At 38.7% G+C, this 14,658-nt stretch overlaps 1 protein-coding gene across 3 annotated transcripts in view; it reads right to left on the bottom strand.

The window, feature by feature from the left end:
- Positions 1-109: 109 nt before the first annotated feature.
- Positions 110-14,658, bottom strand: part of DECR2 (2,4-dienoyl-CoA reductase 2) — a 19,776-nt gene continuing 5,227 nt past the window's right edge. For 2 of the 3 annotated variants that reach the window (XM_072417592.1, XM_072417591.1), the window contains 9 exons: positions 13,822-13,939; positions 11,314-11,382; positions 11,117-11,168; positions 10,343-10,478; positions 9,299-9,423; positions 7,750-7,843; positions 6,444-6,548; positions 5,420-5,608; positions 110-1,580 (listed from right to left, as the gene is read on the bottom strand). In XM_072417592.1, coding sequence (XP_072273693.1) covers positions 1,546-1,580; positions 5,420-5,608; positions 6,444-6,548; positions 7,750-7,843; positions 9,299-9,423; positions 10,343-10,478; positions 11,117-11,168; positions 11,314-11,382; positions 13,822-13,919 — 903 coding nt within the window. In that variant the 5' untranslated portion in view covers positions 13,920-13,939 and the 3' untranslated portion in view covers positions 110-1,545. Of the gene's footprint in view, positions 1,581-5,393; positions 5,609-6,443; positions 6,549-7,749; positions 7,844-9,298; positions 9,424-10,342; positions 10,479-11,116; positions 11,169-11,313; positions 11,383-13,821; positions 13,940-14,658 lie in introns of all 3 variants that reach the window. The other variant, XM_072417593.1, reaches the window with a different exon arrangement.

The raw sequence follows: 14,658 nt of genomic DNA on the forward strand, positions 1-14,658 counted from the left end.
GTTGCAGCAATGGCAAAAATATTGGCAATATTTATCTGTTTTCCTATGCCAAATGAGTTACACATATTACACACGCCTGTCATAAAGAAACAGCACACACACAATAATCAACAATTTTAATTTTTAATAATCGTCCAATTTCTATACAATTGATCCCACTCCCCCACGCTGAAATATGAGTGCAATTAACCAAACTCAGCAGAAAGGTACAAATATCATTCACCTTCCCATTACATTGTAAGAAAGACACAGAGAATAAAGTGATAAATATGCGCAATGAGACTTTTAGATGCATACCTGTTCCTGTTTGGGGCAAAGTAGAAGTTGGCCTTTGATGTGATATTGGTGAAAAACTGAAACAGGGAAAGGCTGGCTAACCTGATAGTTTTGTACCTTGGTAACACCTGCTTGGGGCTGTGTGATGCTGCCCTATAAACCTAAATAGCCATTCACACCACAGAAGCCTATTATTATACGTTGCATTGAGGCAGCCCATTTATTTGAATAGGATGCCTAATGCACCTCAGTGAAGCAAAACCAGACCTGCTGCATCTTTTCTAGAGCAGAACAGCACACTGTAGTGAGTTACTTTTTTGTGAGCGGGTTAGTACATTACCTACTACTGCATTGCAATGCCCTTCAAAATGAAATGCATTGCAATGAACAGCATACACACTGCCATAACTTGTGAATTACTACAATTCACAAGCCTGAATGTGGGTCAAAGATTCTGAAGGCACTCTGTATTCTGTACTTTCCCGATGATAGCTCACCTGGGTTAGAATTGTGGAGCACTGTTGGGGACTGATGTCAGCTGTGACTGCTGGAAGAAATACCCGGCTAACTACGGGCAAATGCTGAGGAACAAATTTATGCTTTTGCTGTACGAGGATGGTAATATTTGACGACACTGGATAGTTCTACAATTTGTTCAGTATACTTTTGTTTTGCGGTCCTATGTTAGGCTTAGCAGCCAATCAAAAACACTCCTTCTTTGCTTTAAACACCTCGTTGTTATTATTACTCCTTTCTCTGTGCCACCAAAGAATGCTGGAGTCAGCTATGAAAACTGTAGTTTAGGTGATGGTAATATTGCAGCTTATTTTATAGAGCAGGTTGTAATATAAAGGTAAGCATGTTACTTGTTACTCCTGACACCAGATTTAATTTATTCTAGTTTTTGTATCCAATACAGCATTCGCATTCATATGATTTTACATCACAATACCACAACGGCCTAGTGCCCATCTTTCTACAAAACAGTATCATGATTTGCACCCTGACCATCACTCTATGTCTCACCAAAAAGCAGGCAGTGCACAATTTAGTGGTATACAAAAAGGCACTGTTGTTTTTCTTTTTTTTTTTCCTTTTATTTTTTTTTTACTTATCCTAATATTTTCAGTTAAACACGCAATGTAATAATGCAATACATGGCCTGCATGTTCCCTAATTAAAACCACTCTACACTAGGTGAGGGATCCAGGCGGAATGTGCCAAGTGTAGTGTTGATCAGGTGCTAATTGTCCAATTCCTGCCGCTTCTTCATTGACTTGTCCTCATTTGAGAGGTCCACACATCTGTGAAAGAGAACAACAAAGATATATCAGGAAGGACAATGAAGCAATGAATGGGATCCCACCAACCAGGGACAAGCATGCAGGATGGGAGAACAATGGCTGCTGAATTGTTGCAGGTCAGTGACTGGCTAGATAGGAAAGCCAGAATCAGAATGACAGCCACAAAGGGGGCATCTTCAACAAACAAGTAAACAATGGCATTTCCTGTAACTCTATTATAACGATATCACTTAACACAGCTTAATCTTAGCCAAACCCATCCCATGTAAAATTTCCATTGCTCTGTACCTACTGCAGAGATTTAAAACTTACAGGAAATGCAATAAAAGTGGTATTACGCTCTCCTTAGAAAGTATTTCAGAGATTGCCTATGTATGCTATCTTATGTAGCTGTAGTCCTAGTTGGGACCAATAATGCAGAGTAGCCATGACTGTGCTCCAAGGAGACCCTGCAAAGCAGAGAATCAACTTCATAGAAAAAAGTTCTCTATACTACATCTTTAAATTATTCAAGAGAAGGATACATGGCCCTGAGAAGGAAGCCATGGATGGAGTCTACTAGATTGTATGAAATACAGATTGCAATAAATGTATGTAAAATGGGTTTAATAACACTTTAAACAAAGATCTTCACCTTTCCTACCACAACTAGCAAGAAACTTCCCATTCTGACACCCATCTAGTATGGGCAATGAGGGGAAGTTCCCCAGTGTGACATAGAGGGCAGAAAAAATATGTTTTACAACTTTTTTTTTCTATTTTATTCAGTGGGTTTGGGGTCAGGACAGTACAGTTCTTTCACTATAAACTCATCACACATGGCTATATGGAACTGACTTTGCACACAAGGGCACAGCTATGCTGGAAATAAACATTCTCCAATTTGTTTACAGAAGATTAAAACTGTGCAGCTGTCTATGTATTTTGTAACATAACTTGCAATTGTTATTAGGAGAGGTGTGCACATACTTTTCATTATATAGTGTACACTCTAAGACTTGTGTGAAATGGAACTGTGCCCTGTTTAAACTTTAAAATAAAGGACATAATAAAATACTCAAAACTATAAATCACACACTAATGGTACAGTAAAGAGATACAAATTATAGCACAAGTTGTTTGGCTATTACTAGTTAATCATCATTGTACTATTATCCCAACTTGGTAATTAAATACTACATAAAAACACAAATAAAAGAGGGATTTGCATGGCTGAAATTGTGCAATAAAACTTTCTCAGCTACTTTAAAAGAAAATTAATTGCATAAATATTCTGGAAATCTCTTTGCAGTTCTATTGGCTGAATTGGATTTGAGTACTGATGTGTCTGCAAAATGAAGAGGATCCTCGTGTGGAAATATATCTTGCAGATAGAAAAAACACTGCTACCCCCTTATGCACTTTTATAAATAGAATCGACTGCATCTTAGGCGGTAAAGTGTAGCTAAACCCAAGCACAACTATACAGTATATTGCACATTACTAGTCTGTAAATGTGATGGCCAATCGTTTTCTTTTTCAGGCTAAATGCATTTACAGCAATAGTTTTCTCTCCAAAAATTTGGATGAGAAGTTGTAGCTGGCTGGTCAAAAAGTAGGTAAGACAGCACATGACAAATTTAATGTTCCCAGTTGTTGCCATATGAATTCCAGTAAGCCCCTGCCAGCTTTCTACAACCCCCCATATTTCTTCCCCATTTTTCCATCATTTTTGTATTATGCCGCAACTGACCATTGCCCCTATATTGTGACACCACTTTTCAGTAGGCAGCCAATAACAGCTGAAAAGTGCTGGGTGATGTGCCCGTATGAAAGGGGCTACGGAGAACACTGTGCAAGTACATAGAAATAACTGTTGATCCTGCTGGAATCCCAATACTTCCTGTGCAATTAGAGCATTCAAGCTATCTTCTTTGAAACCCTTCCCCTAAAGTTTGTCAAAATGAGGAGAGAAGGATGTGATTGTACTCCAAATCCAAAAGCCTAGGTCTAGGGTGAAAACTCCCACATACATAGCTGTAAATTAACATTTTCACCATAGGAAGTTTGTTACTTGCGGAATCACCAGGTTTAAAAGAAAAAAAAAATTAGTGCAGCTACCATATCTAAGAACTGGTAAGATGCATTTTTATTGTTTTTGGATTTATATATGCTTCAAATCTTGTTGTTGTAAGGACAAGTAAAAAAGCCTGTCCCGTTTCAGTATCCTAGAAGGACCCTTGCAGTGGCATCTTTTCAGAGGTGCTCCCTGATAGGACAGAATCAGAGCTCTCCAATCAGAAAGGAATATGTGCTTTGCTGACTACAGAGCTTGAGATCTGACGAATCAGAGAGCATGTTGGACCACTGCTGACAGACCACTGTTTCCACATAGAAAACAATGGTCCTTTACTACAGAATGCTAGCAGGGGACAGACTTTTTACTCGGTAAAGCTGTGGCGGAGAAATTAGTAGTAGTTGTTCTTTGTTACTATAAACAAAGTGCTGATATTATAGGAATAGGTTAATAGTGTTTGAACAGTGACCTATGATCTGGCAACCCTCAACTCACACAGTTAATTATAAAAATGCAGTCATTATTAAATACTGCAGTGTCTAGGATTCTTTTCTGAAACTGCAGAAAAACAGCTGCATTTAGGTGAATAGTGTACAAATATTGCACAGCCCAATTAACAAGTGTATAGAAGGATGAATTAAAGTAATAGAAGTTAACTTAACTGTACAAGGAGGAATTGATGGCTCTGTGTCTCATACTGAGAATTAAATAATTATTTCCCCCCAAAAAAATCCTTAATCAGGCAGCTGGTTATTGTAGAAAGGGACAGGCGATGTTCTCACCCACCTGATTGCCCCCTAGCTGTCAAAGTTTGCTGAGCAGCACAGTCCGGCTTCCCTTGCACGTGCCGGAAATAAATAAACTCCTGAAAAGCTGCACAGGAGTTACGTCATCCTGGCCAATCAAAAGGCAGAAAATGGCGTCCAGGAAGACAAGAAGGAAGAAGATGGCAGTGCCTTGTGATGAAGTTGGGATAGGGGAGTATCGCAGGTTTAGTTCTGCTTAGAGAATCCATTGGGACTATTTATTGGTATGTAACAGCTGAATTCCTACCAAACAACTAAATATACATAACCAGAATACAAGTAAACTGGTTTGGCTGCCAAAATACATGCATTTCTGTTCTAGTGGTTAATACAACTTAGCTATAATGGATAAGAAAGTGACTTTATTTTTCTCTAATATGAAAGCACAGTATAGCCCAGAGGTGGGCAAACTTGTTGGCTCAGGGGCCACAATGAGTTTTAAAATTTGACAGATGGGGCAGGCCAGTATAAGATGAATGGAGAGTGTTTGTAGGAACTTATATAAACTATGTGTAAAAGCTGTTAACTAAAAGTAAAAGAAAACATACATTCAAATTGCATTCCATTTCAATGGGAACAATGTTGTTGGTCACTCTTTTTAGTCATTGGACAATTTTGTACCAATATTTGATGGGCTGGATTAAAAAGCCTAAAGGGCTGTATTTGGCTTGTGGGCCGTAGTTTGCCCATGCCTGGTATAGCCTGTTCTTCCTCCATGTCCTACTTCTGCAGATATATCTGATATGATCTAAAAAGCACAGTTCTTGTTAAACAGTTGCCGATGATGTTTATATTAGTACAGGATCAGGCTGTGTATGAACTTGTCCATCCATCCCTTCTACACATCTAGAGAGCTTCTAATGGCAATGAAACAGAGCTCCTATCAGGCTGGTACTGGGACTCCTGTCCTGCCTATTTGCCTCCCTAGCTGCATGCTACCAGTAACATCACCTAAAGGTGAGGAGAAGGAGTGGTACCCAGCGATGCTTGTAGGTAATTGGGAGAGGTCATCCAGGATCCACCATCCATAACTAGGGTTGTTCCAGTCACATAGGCTGCCAATGGGCTGGCCAAGAAAAGGGCTCCATGGGCGATCTCAGTTTTGTTTCCCGGTCGTTGTAGTGGAATGTTATTCCATATACCGGCTGCTTCTGCAGCTGCGCCACCTACAATAAAATGTAAGAATTAACTTGAAGATTTCAATGTGTAAACCAGGTGCACAAATAATGGAAATTAAGTACTAAAGCTGACCTCTAGCCCAAAATCAAACCCTCTACCTCCCCTTATAAAGTTAGGCACTAAACGCTGTCCTTGGTGATGTAGCATTTCAGTCTCCTCTGTTAAAAACAATCAGGGTCCTTACCGGATCTAGAAGAGGACACAGCTACTATGGTGTTAGTGCAGGGAGACATTAAGAGACTGGCCAGTACAACTGTATCTGCAGCACTAGATCAGCAGTTCCCTGCACATGGAAATGGCACTATTGTCAAGGGACCTGGATGGAAGATTTGAAAGGTATTAAAATACCTACGGTCGTAAGCCCTAAAATTAGAAGCTTTAAGAAGCTTTTTGTCATAGTATCTGTACATAGTTAAAAAATAAATTATGCTTTTCAATAAGAAATGCCATGTAAACTAAGTTGCATATGTCACAATTCTGGGTCAAGGGTGTTTAATCAGAACAAAAAAAAATAGCAAAATAAGCAAATTTAAAAGCATGATCAGAGATGACCTGCAGTGAAATCTGCAATTCCAAATGATCAGTACATCTAAAAATACGCTTCATGGCCAAAACCTAATTGTTAAGCTCAGGTTTGTCTAAGGTTGTAAAGGATGATGAATAAGTTTACATCGGAGAAACAATCATATGCTCACAAACTTTTGGCCTGAGAGTGTATATAGAAAGTTTGCTCAGTATGAATATTCCAGCTTTGTTGCGAATGTACTTTAGGTACCCCAGGATACTATGGAAGAATATAATACATACATAGAGTACACTTACCCAATCTGCGCATTCCCTCTGTGCCAACAATGGGGCCAGGTGCCAAGCTGTTCACCCGCACTTTACTGGGACCCCACTCCACCGCCAGATGTTTTGTCATGGCATCTAAGCATAAGAAAAAAAGAGACCAAAAAAACAAAAAACAAAATACAGAAAAAAACATATCAGAAAAAAATTACCTGCAGGAACTGGTACTTTCAATACAGCTGATCCACGTATGACTGCCCTAAACCTTTATTATTATTAACTAATATTTATATAGCGCAGACATATTACGCAGCACTTTACAAAGTCCATAGTCATATCACTAACTGTCACTCAAGGGGGCTCACAATCTAATGTCCCTACCATAGTCATATGTCTTTAACACAGTCTAAGGCTATTTTTTGGGGGAAGGCAATAAATGCATGTTTCTGGAATGTGGGAGGAAACCCACGCAAACACATGGAGAACCAAACTCTATGCAGATAGTGTCCTGGCGGAGATTCAAACCTGAGACCTAGCTCTGCAAGTTCCAGAGTGTGCTGCGTTCTAGTAAAGCATAGGAATTAAAAAAAAAAAATCATACAACTAATTGTATGGTCACCCTTGATCAATCACTTTCACTGTGTAGACATTGCAAAAAACAAGATTATTGAGTGGTTACATTTTAATACTAAATAGTAGATAGTGGTATGACCTGCCTGGGTATGTAGTGTGGAAGAGGAGGAAATTACAAAACTGGTGGAAGGAAATTAAATTCTTTGGAAGGTAAAGCACTGCAGGTATGCATTTTCAGATTGTGTACTTTGCAGTTTGCATGCCATCCCTTAATGATAGGGCCCTTGTATGTGAAGTAAAGTATATATAATATAAACCCTGAATCTTTTCAGTATGTTTAGCATCATATCTCAGTCTACAGTTTCTTGAGCAAAACAATTTTTGTAAATTGAGTGCAAAGTTTCTTCCCTGTTGCAGGCTGACAATAATATGCGATTGCCTCTCATTTAGCAGCACTGTTGTTAGCTTGCAGTTGTGAGCACCTTTACCTTGCTATTGGCCCGTCTAGTCTATTTAAAAGATTTTTAGGGTTGCTCAACTTAACAAGTGCACAAGGCACACAAAACTGCCAATAATTATAAGGATGTAGCTTAGTGTTGTGAGCCTGCAACAGGAAGTTTTTTTAGTGGCAGGATCCTCAACTAGGAAACTTTGCAATTGATTTACAAAATAATGAGGGAGGTGACATGATGCAAACATGTTGAAATTATTATACACTTTTAAGTCTACCAACAATCCGCTTACAGAGAGGTATGTAAACCTTTACCTATGGCGGCTTTGGCGCTGCCAGCATGCACCTGCAGGACCTGTCCTCTGTAACTCAATGTGGCTGTAATGTTTATAATGACACCACCATGATCCTATAAAAGATAAATAAACAAAATGACAAAAAATACAATAATTTGAAAAAAAAAAACAATCAAAATCAAGATATGAACAAAATGGAAAAACAAACAATACTATATTACAATCTATCATAAACCAATGAGAAAAATGTTATAGCTTTCTAGTGCCTCCTAGTGGCCATACAACATGTGTACATCTGTAATAGCAGCAATTGATTTTAAAATAAATGCAATTTAGTCATTTAGCTGTAAATAGTTATCACTCCAGTGCATAAATTGGTTACCTAATATTTACCTTTTAAACAAAAGAAAACTAAAATTATACAGAGGTCTCTTATGCATTAATGTATTTTATTTGAATACCCTATATGAAAACTGTCAAGACGTTTAGCATTCCATTTCTAATCAATTTCCTTATCTGCACTGTTCTTGAATACAAATGTTTTGCTTTGCTTGTGCTGGGAGTTGTTCTTGCTGACAGGAAGTAAAAAGAAATGTACCTAGTAGGTACAAAAAAACTTGACAAAGGCGCCAACCCTCCATCACTGGGAGTCCAACAGCTACAGTGGAGCCAATTTTATCCAAGCACCAGAATGTGTTAAGGGTATGTGTACATGTCCAGCTTTTTATTAAAGCAATCTATAGTAGTTGCTGAAACAACTTCCTGAGGGAGCCGATTCCACATTTTCACAGACCTTACAGTGAAGAATCCCTTCCTTATCCGGAGCTTAAACTTCTTTTCCTCCCTCTTCTGCCCTCTTGTTCTTTGTAATGATCTCAAAGCGATTAACAGGGGAGTTCTCTAATTGGACCCTTTATATATTTATACAGGGTGATCATATCCCCCCTTATAGGTCTCTTCTCAAAGGAGAATAGATTCAGTTCAGTTAATTTCTCCTCATAGCTGAGCGCCTCAATTCCTTTTATTAGTTTAGTTGCCCTTCTCTGCACTCTCTTCAATTCCACTATGTCCTTTTTGTGAACTGGTGCCCAAAACTGGACTTCAAATTCCAGATGAGGTCTGACCAATGCTTTGTACAGGTTCAGGATTATGTCTAGATTATGTTCTCCTTTGGTGTGTAGTACTCTGGTTAGGCCATTAGCCCTTTCCCATACAATAAAAAACTGCTGGTATTGCATTGTAGGGGATAACGTCAAAGAGTTACAAACAGTCATGCAGCAAGAAGAAGTGGCCTTGAGGGACCAGCTGCACAAACAAGAAGCCTGCGGAACCCCTAGCAGAACTAGCAGCTAACCCTTGAAATAGGGAGGGGATAAAGATTTAAGTATGTTTTAATCAAATGGCTAAAAATGTTTAATATACCACACTTTAAAATATGTTGGGACCAATAGTGGTGAATATATATACATAGTAATTTAAGGAACCACTGAAAATATGTTTTAGCTTTGTTCATTGCCATGAATGCCCAGAGTATATGGAGATGTTTTGTTGTGTATTGCCTTACTTACTCTGAAATAGCGCTCAAACACAACCTTGCTGGCATTGAATGTGCCCAATGTATCTATATCAAAGACGGTCTTAAAAGCGTTAAATGACAAGTTGCTAGCCGGGCAGAGAAAATTTCCAGCTGCATCTGTGTAAAGGGAAGTGTGATACAAGGATAAGGATTAGCAGGAGTAGATGAAACATTACAGAAAAAACAAGTTCTAGACTTTACAATTAGAGCTGTTCTAAGCTTTGATCACTTTAATCCAATTATCCTAACCCATTACAAGAGCTGTTACTACTAAGTTTTTTAGAATGTAAAATAAATAAATAGGCAGCTATATTTTATTGCTTCCCTTTGCCATGTAAAAACTTTGACAACTTTGAACTTTATTGTGTAAAGCTGACCTACTGGCAGATAGAATCAGAGATCCTTGCAGCGCCATATTCATAAAGCAGAACTGCATGCTAACAAATTGCAACTAGGCAGGTGCTTTACTGCAGAAGGGACAGGTGATCAGACCGGTAAATATGTTTTATTGTGGAAAGCACAGCCCTTCTGTCCTTTGCAATTAAATCTGATAGTAAATTTTCAAAACAGACCTAAAGTTTCACTTACATCAATAAATGTATTCTTTATAAATGCAAGTAATGTAAGAGAATTGGACCTTGTATTGGTCTCTTGCAGTCTGTGTACAGCAAATGTCAAACAGGGATGGAAAAACAATACGAGAGGCCAATAAGTTGTGTTGCAAGGGACATACTAATAGGTGGAGAGAGTAGAGAGCTCATAAGTCTGCTGCTTCCTATTCCACTGTCAAGTATCAGGACAGGACCTGCTTTACTTAACTGTGGCATTAAAAACATGTCTCCTGTCCTGCCAGACAGGGCTGGGATGGTTGGAGTTCAGATTTAAGTGAATCAATATAGGGCATCACCCAAACTGCAAACTTTCTTTTTGTTCTAAAACAAAGTCAACAGGCTACTCTCCAGGGTTACTGTCTTGATTAATGGAGGCAGCGAGTTGGACTTTAAGGCATATAATACACCATATTGGAAATACTCACTGTTTATAAGGATATCTATTCTGGAGAAAGTTTTCAAGGCTTCTTCCACGGCATCTATCAGGCTTTGAGGCTGCCGGACATCACCAACCACAGCAAGACAATGCCGCCCTGTTGCTGCTCGTAACTTTTCAGCGGCCTAAAAAATAAGAAACTTTTAAATGTTTTTAAACTTTTTAAAACTTTAACTTCTGTCTCTCTGACGAGATTATTGTTGGAATTTTCTCAGATTTCATTTTAAAACACGTAGCAAGGAGACAGTTGTGGATGTATTCAGGAATATCTCACACATAAAAAAAGAGAAACTGCACATTTAAAATGATTTATGATGTTTGCTCCCTCCTGTGATCTTAAGTAACCCGTCAATCATAACTGAAGGCAGATGAAATTCAATTTCCCTGTTAGTTTATAATCCACCACCGCAGAAGATGCTTCCTTGTCTGGATCAAAGGAAGTGACAAACATGATAACTACACTTAATTTGCAGGTACATCTATGAACTTCTGTATGACAGTCACCAGAGGGAGAGATCAGCCATATAGTTTGCACTCCTGGCACACCCCCTACAGGTTACAATGTAATCATGGGTCTCTGAAGACCCCTAGGAGGGGAAACATTGAATTAGGCAATGCAATGAATAACAATTATGTGCTGCATCACATAGCTTCCAGTCTGGTTTTAGCATCCTATTGCTAAATAAGCAAGATGATTATCATTTCCAACTTCTTGCCTAAAGAATTTCTTATATGTGCCAGTAGAAAATCGAGTCCCTGTTACCTGGTTCAGCTTTTGGAGGTTTCTGCTAACAATCACTGTGTCACAGCCATGCCTGGAGATCAAGAGATCAGAACAATTAATGTTACAGTGTGCAACAAGCATGGAGGAAGCAGAGAGGGGTATGACAGATAAAGAAATAAAGGATTGTTGGAGACAGAAGAACAGGCATGGTAAAACACAACTAGTGTGAATTATACCTCATGAATATTTCAGCAATTCGGAATCCAATCCCTGAACCCCCTCCTGTGATAAAGGCCACTCTGCCCCTAGATTGAGGAAAGGAAACAAGTTAGTGCTCAGATAACAATGCTGCATTCATTCATGGAAGTATTTCCTGACAATAGATCACACAGATTTTATCTGACTCCTTAGTTCTAGGAACTAAAGTAACCTCTCAGATGGAAGGAAATAAAGCTGAAATCTGGGCTAAACAAACTTACTCTAAAAATAAGTGTTGTGTGTATTCTAACTTGAATATTGGTGCCATTTTTCTATTTCTCTCAGATTAGTCAAGCATGAAACAACTTTTTTCTTTTCCCACTGAGCTAAAACATCCTATAAATAAGACCAGTCATTGCTGTTCACTTTCCTTGTGCAAGGTGACCGGTCTTGTATCTGCGCCATTCGTTTTCTGCACACTGTAGAGGGAGAACCTGTAGCGATTCCCACCTACCTTCTGCTAAGGATATGTGAGCAGAAGATGCTCATTGTAATGTTACTACTACTTTTGTAATGCCTTTGTGTGCACAGGCATATGGAGCAAACACAATGGATTTATATTATTTGTAGCTACAATGAAAATATTTAAATTACATTTATTTGCTTTGGAAGGTTTAAGGTTTTTATTGCCTAGTTTGGCCCTTTTGCGATTTCCTCTTGCTGTAAACAACTGTAAAAGAAATAAAAGGTACTGGGGGAGCTAAGGCTACGTACACACGTCAGATGAGTCTCGTCCGATAATCCCCTCAGTGCTGTTATCAGACGAGAATCTGCCGTGTGTACACCGCCCATCGTTTGTCCTGGTGGATCCATGGATGACAAACAATTGTAATAAAAGTGAAACGGAGAGAGCATCGTCATTCTCTCCCCTCTCCATTGAGCAGAACTGCACTATATGTACTGCGCTCATTCATGCATGATGCAGTCGTTTGTCATTGGAAAGGTTTGTGAAAGATCCTTTCCAACAACAAATATTGCTCACGTGTACCCAGCCTAAGACATGGGGACACTGATTGATATAAAAAGCTGACAAAGGCTCTACTTTTCCCTCAGGTTGTCAAGCTTTAGAGCTGTGCTAATGCACAATGAAGTGATGCAGCGCCATTTATTTTGACTGCCACTCAAGGCACTTTAATAAGGGATGTGGACTGAAGCAGTGGCACAATGGCAGTAATGTTGCATGCATCTTGAAGATGTGCGTTGCCACCCAGTGCAATAGTGTGAATGTAGCTATATTCACTTGTCCTGCATGGTAGAGGAAGTGGTCATTTTATTGACATGGGACATCAATAATGCCCCTGATAGCTCTAATCCATGTGATCATTTGCTCAGGCATTAGGACACATGAAGGACCACTGCTTTATTATTAAGGACAAAATTGAACCTTATAAAAAGCAATGTGACCTAAACATGTGTATAATTTCAGTGCCAGCTGACATTATACACACACACACACACACACAATAGGCCTGATTTATTTAAACCCACCCACGACTGGAGAAGATAGACTATCATTGGAGAACCTGTGTGATCCAGCAAACCTAGAATGGATTTGGTTCAGGAATATTAAAATATTTGATAACTAAAAGCAAATGATTTTTAAGAAATCTATTCCAGGTTTGCTGGATGACCCAGTTTCACCTATAATCTTCTATCTTCTCCAGTCTTGGGGCAGCTTTAATACCTCAGGCCGAATTTGTTTTATTGTATGTGTTCTGGTAAAAATGGGCTATAAAAAGTCAGTTGAACCAAAATTAATGTTTCAGTTTATGTTGATACTGGGACTCTATGGCTGCATTACAGAGACAGTTGTAGTGGCACTGGCTGGGTCAGCTTGTATCCATGAAAAATACAATGATTTATGAAGTGTTTAGATGTGGCCAGCTTGTGACTGGCAAGTTTATGTTTTCTTCCTCTTCTGACCTTCTTCTCCCCCTCCCTCACTAGCTGGAGCCCTCTGCATGGAGAGCTTACAAACTGAGAAGAAGCAGGAAGCAGATGCAGACTGAGCAGTCACACTTGAGTGACATAAGAGTCCCAGGCAAGGAAAGAAAAAATAATTCGCATAATTCGGCCAGTGGGAGTGAATTAGAAACACTCCCACCAAGGATGGCATTTCCCAGATTGCGGTTCACCGCCTAGGCGATGGAGAGACCTGGGAGTGTGGCCAAAACTAGTTTTTCATGTTTAAAGGTCAAAGGAAGCTGGAAAACAAAAAAAAGTATTTACATGATTATAACTTTGGCTTAGGTTATCCATAAGCCAAAGTTGATTTAGTGAGTATAGGTACACTTTAAGAAAAAAAATCATTGATTCATTTTTAAACTGTGCGTATAAAGATTCAGAGATTGGAAGTACCTTAAAAACCCCAACCAAACAAAAAACACATATTGCAAATATTCTTTTATGTTCAAAATTGATTTAGGGGGTGGTACAATTGGCTGGAAATACAACAAAAAGATACTTCAGGAGTAAAGCATTCTTACTGGAGGAGCGTTGGGTTGTAGAGATAGGTATAGCTGGGTAGACAGTCATCGGTCTCCACGTCTTCTGGAGCTTTATCTAAACCCGGAAGCTCTGACATTGCACTTCTTCACAGGATTGCTGAAAGAAAAAGAAGTGATAAATTTCTTGTTCACATTCTAGATGTTCTGTGTTACAAATGGTGCCCATCAAACCTAATGGTGCCTTGTTGGGTAGGCTTTGCTCAGACAAATCAGTGTTAGAAAGCCAAAATTTGTATATGATGATATGCTCATGTACATAACTGAATGTGAAGTGAAGGGCAGAACATTCATATGAAGGGCAGGACATAACAGTCATAGCTCTATCTTACTTGACAGTAGTTACCTTAGGAGTTTAAGACTGCCTAGAAGGCTGGAGCAATTATTTATGAGCTGTATTAGCATATTGTTTTCGTTCTCTAGCTCTGTATGTATGACATTTGAATATTTTTATGATATTTGAATGTATGGAAAATTATATATCGCATTGTAACTATATTGGGAGACGTCACATCCATCGGGCGTCACCACACACACATATTTACAATCATGTATTCCTATTGAACTGCTGCTAAACTTTCAATTAGCATTTTTCTATCTATCTATACAATCCTGGGGTGCACCACTTATTTGTGTTGCACCCCGGGATTGTGTTAAATTATGACTTTAACTTTATTTATTATTTGATGTTTATTAAATAGGCCTAGATAAGTATCAGAAAATCTTATGAAAAAGTCAAACTCATAATAATAAAATCTTCAGTAGAATAAGATAAAATATTATTAATAAAGAAATAAAATTATGCATCATTAATATCTA

The sequence above is a fragment of the Pyxicephalus adspersus genome, chromosome 7 (assembly GCF_032062135.1).
Source record: "Pyxicephalus adspersus chromosome 7, UCB_Pads_2.0, whole genome shotgun sequence".
Lineage (NCBI taxonomy): Eukaryota > Metazoa > Chordata > Amphibia > Anura > Pyxicephalidae > Pyxicephalus > Pyxicephalus adspersus.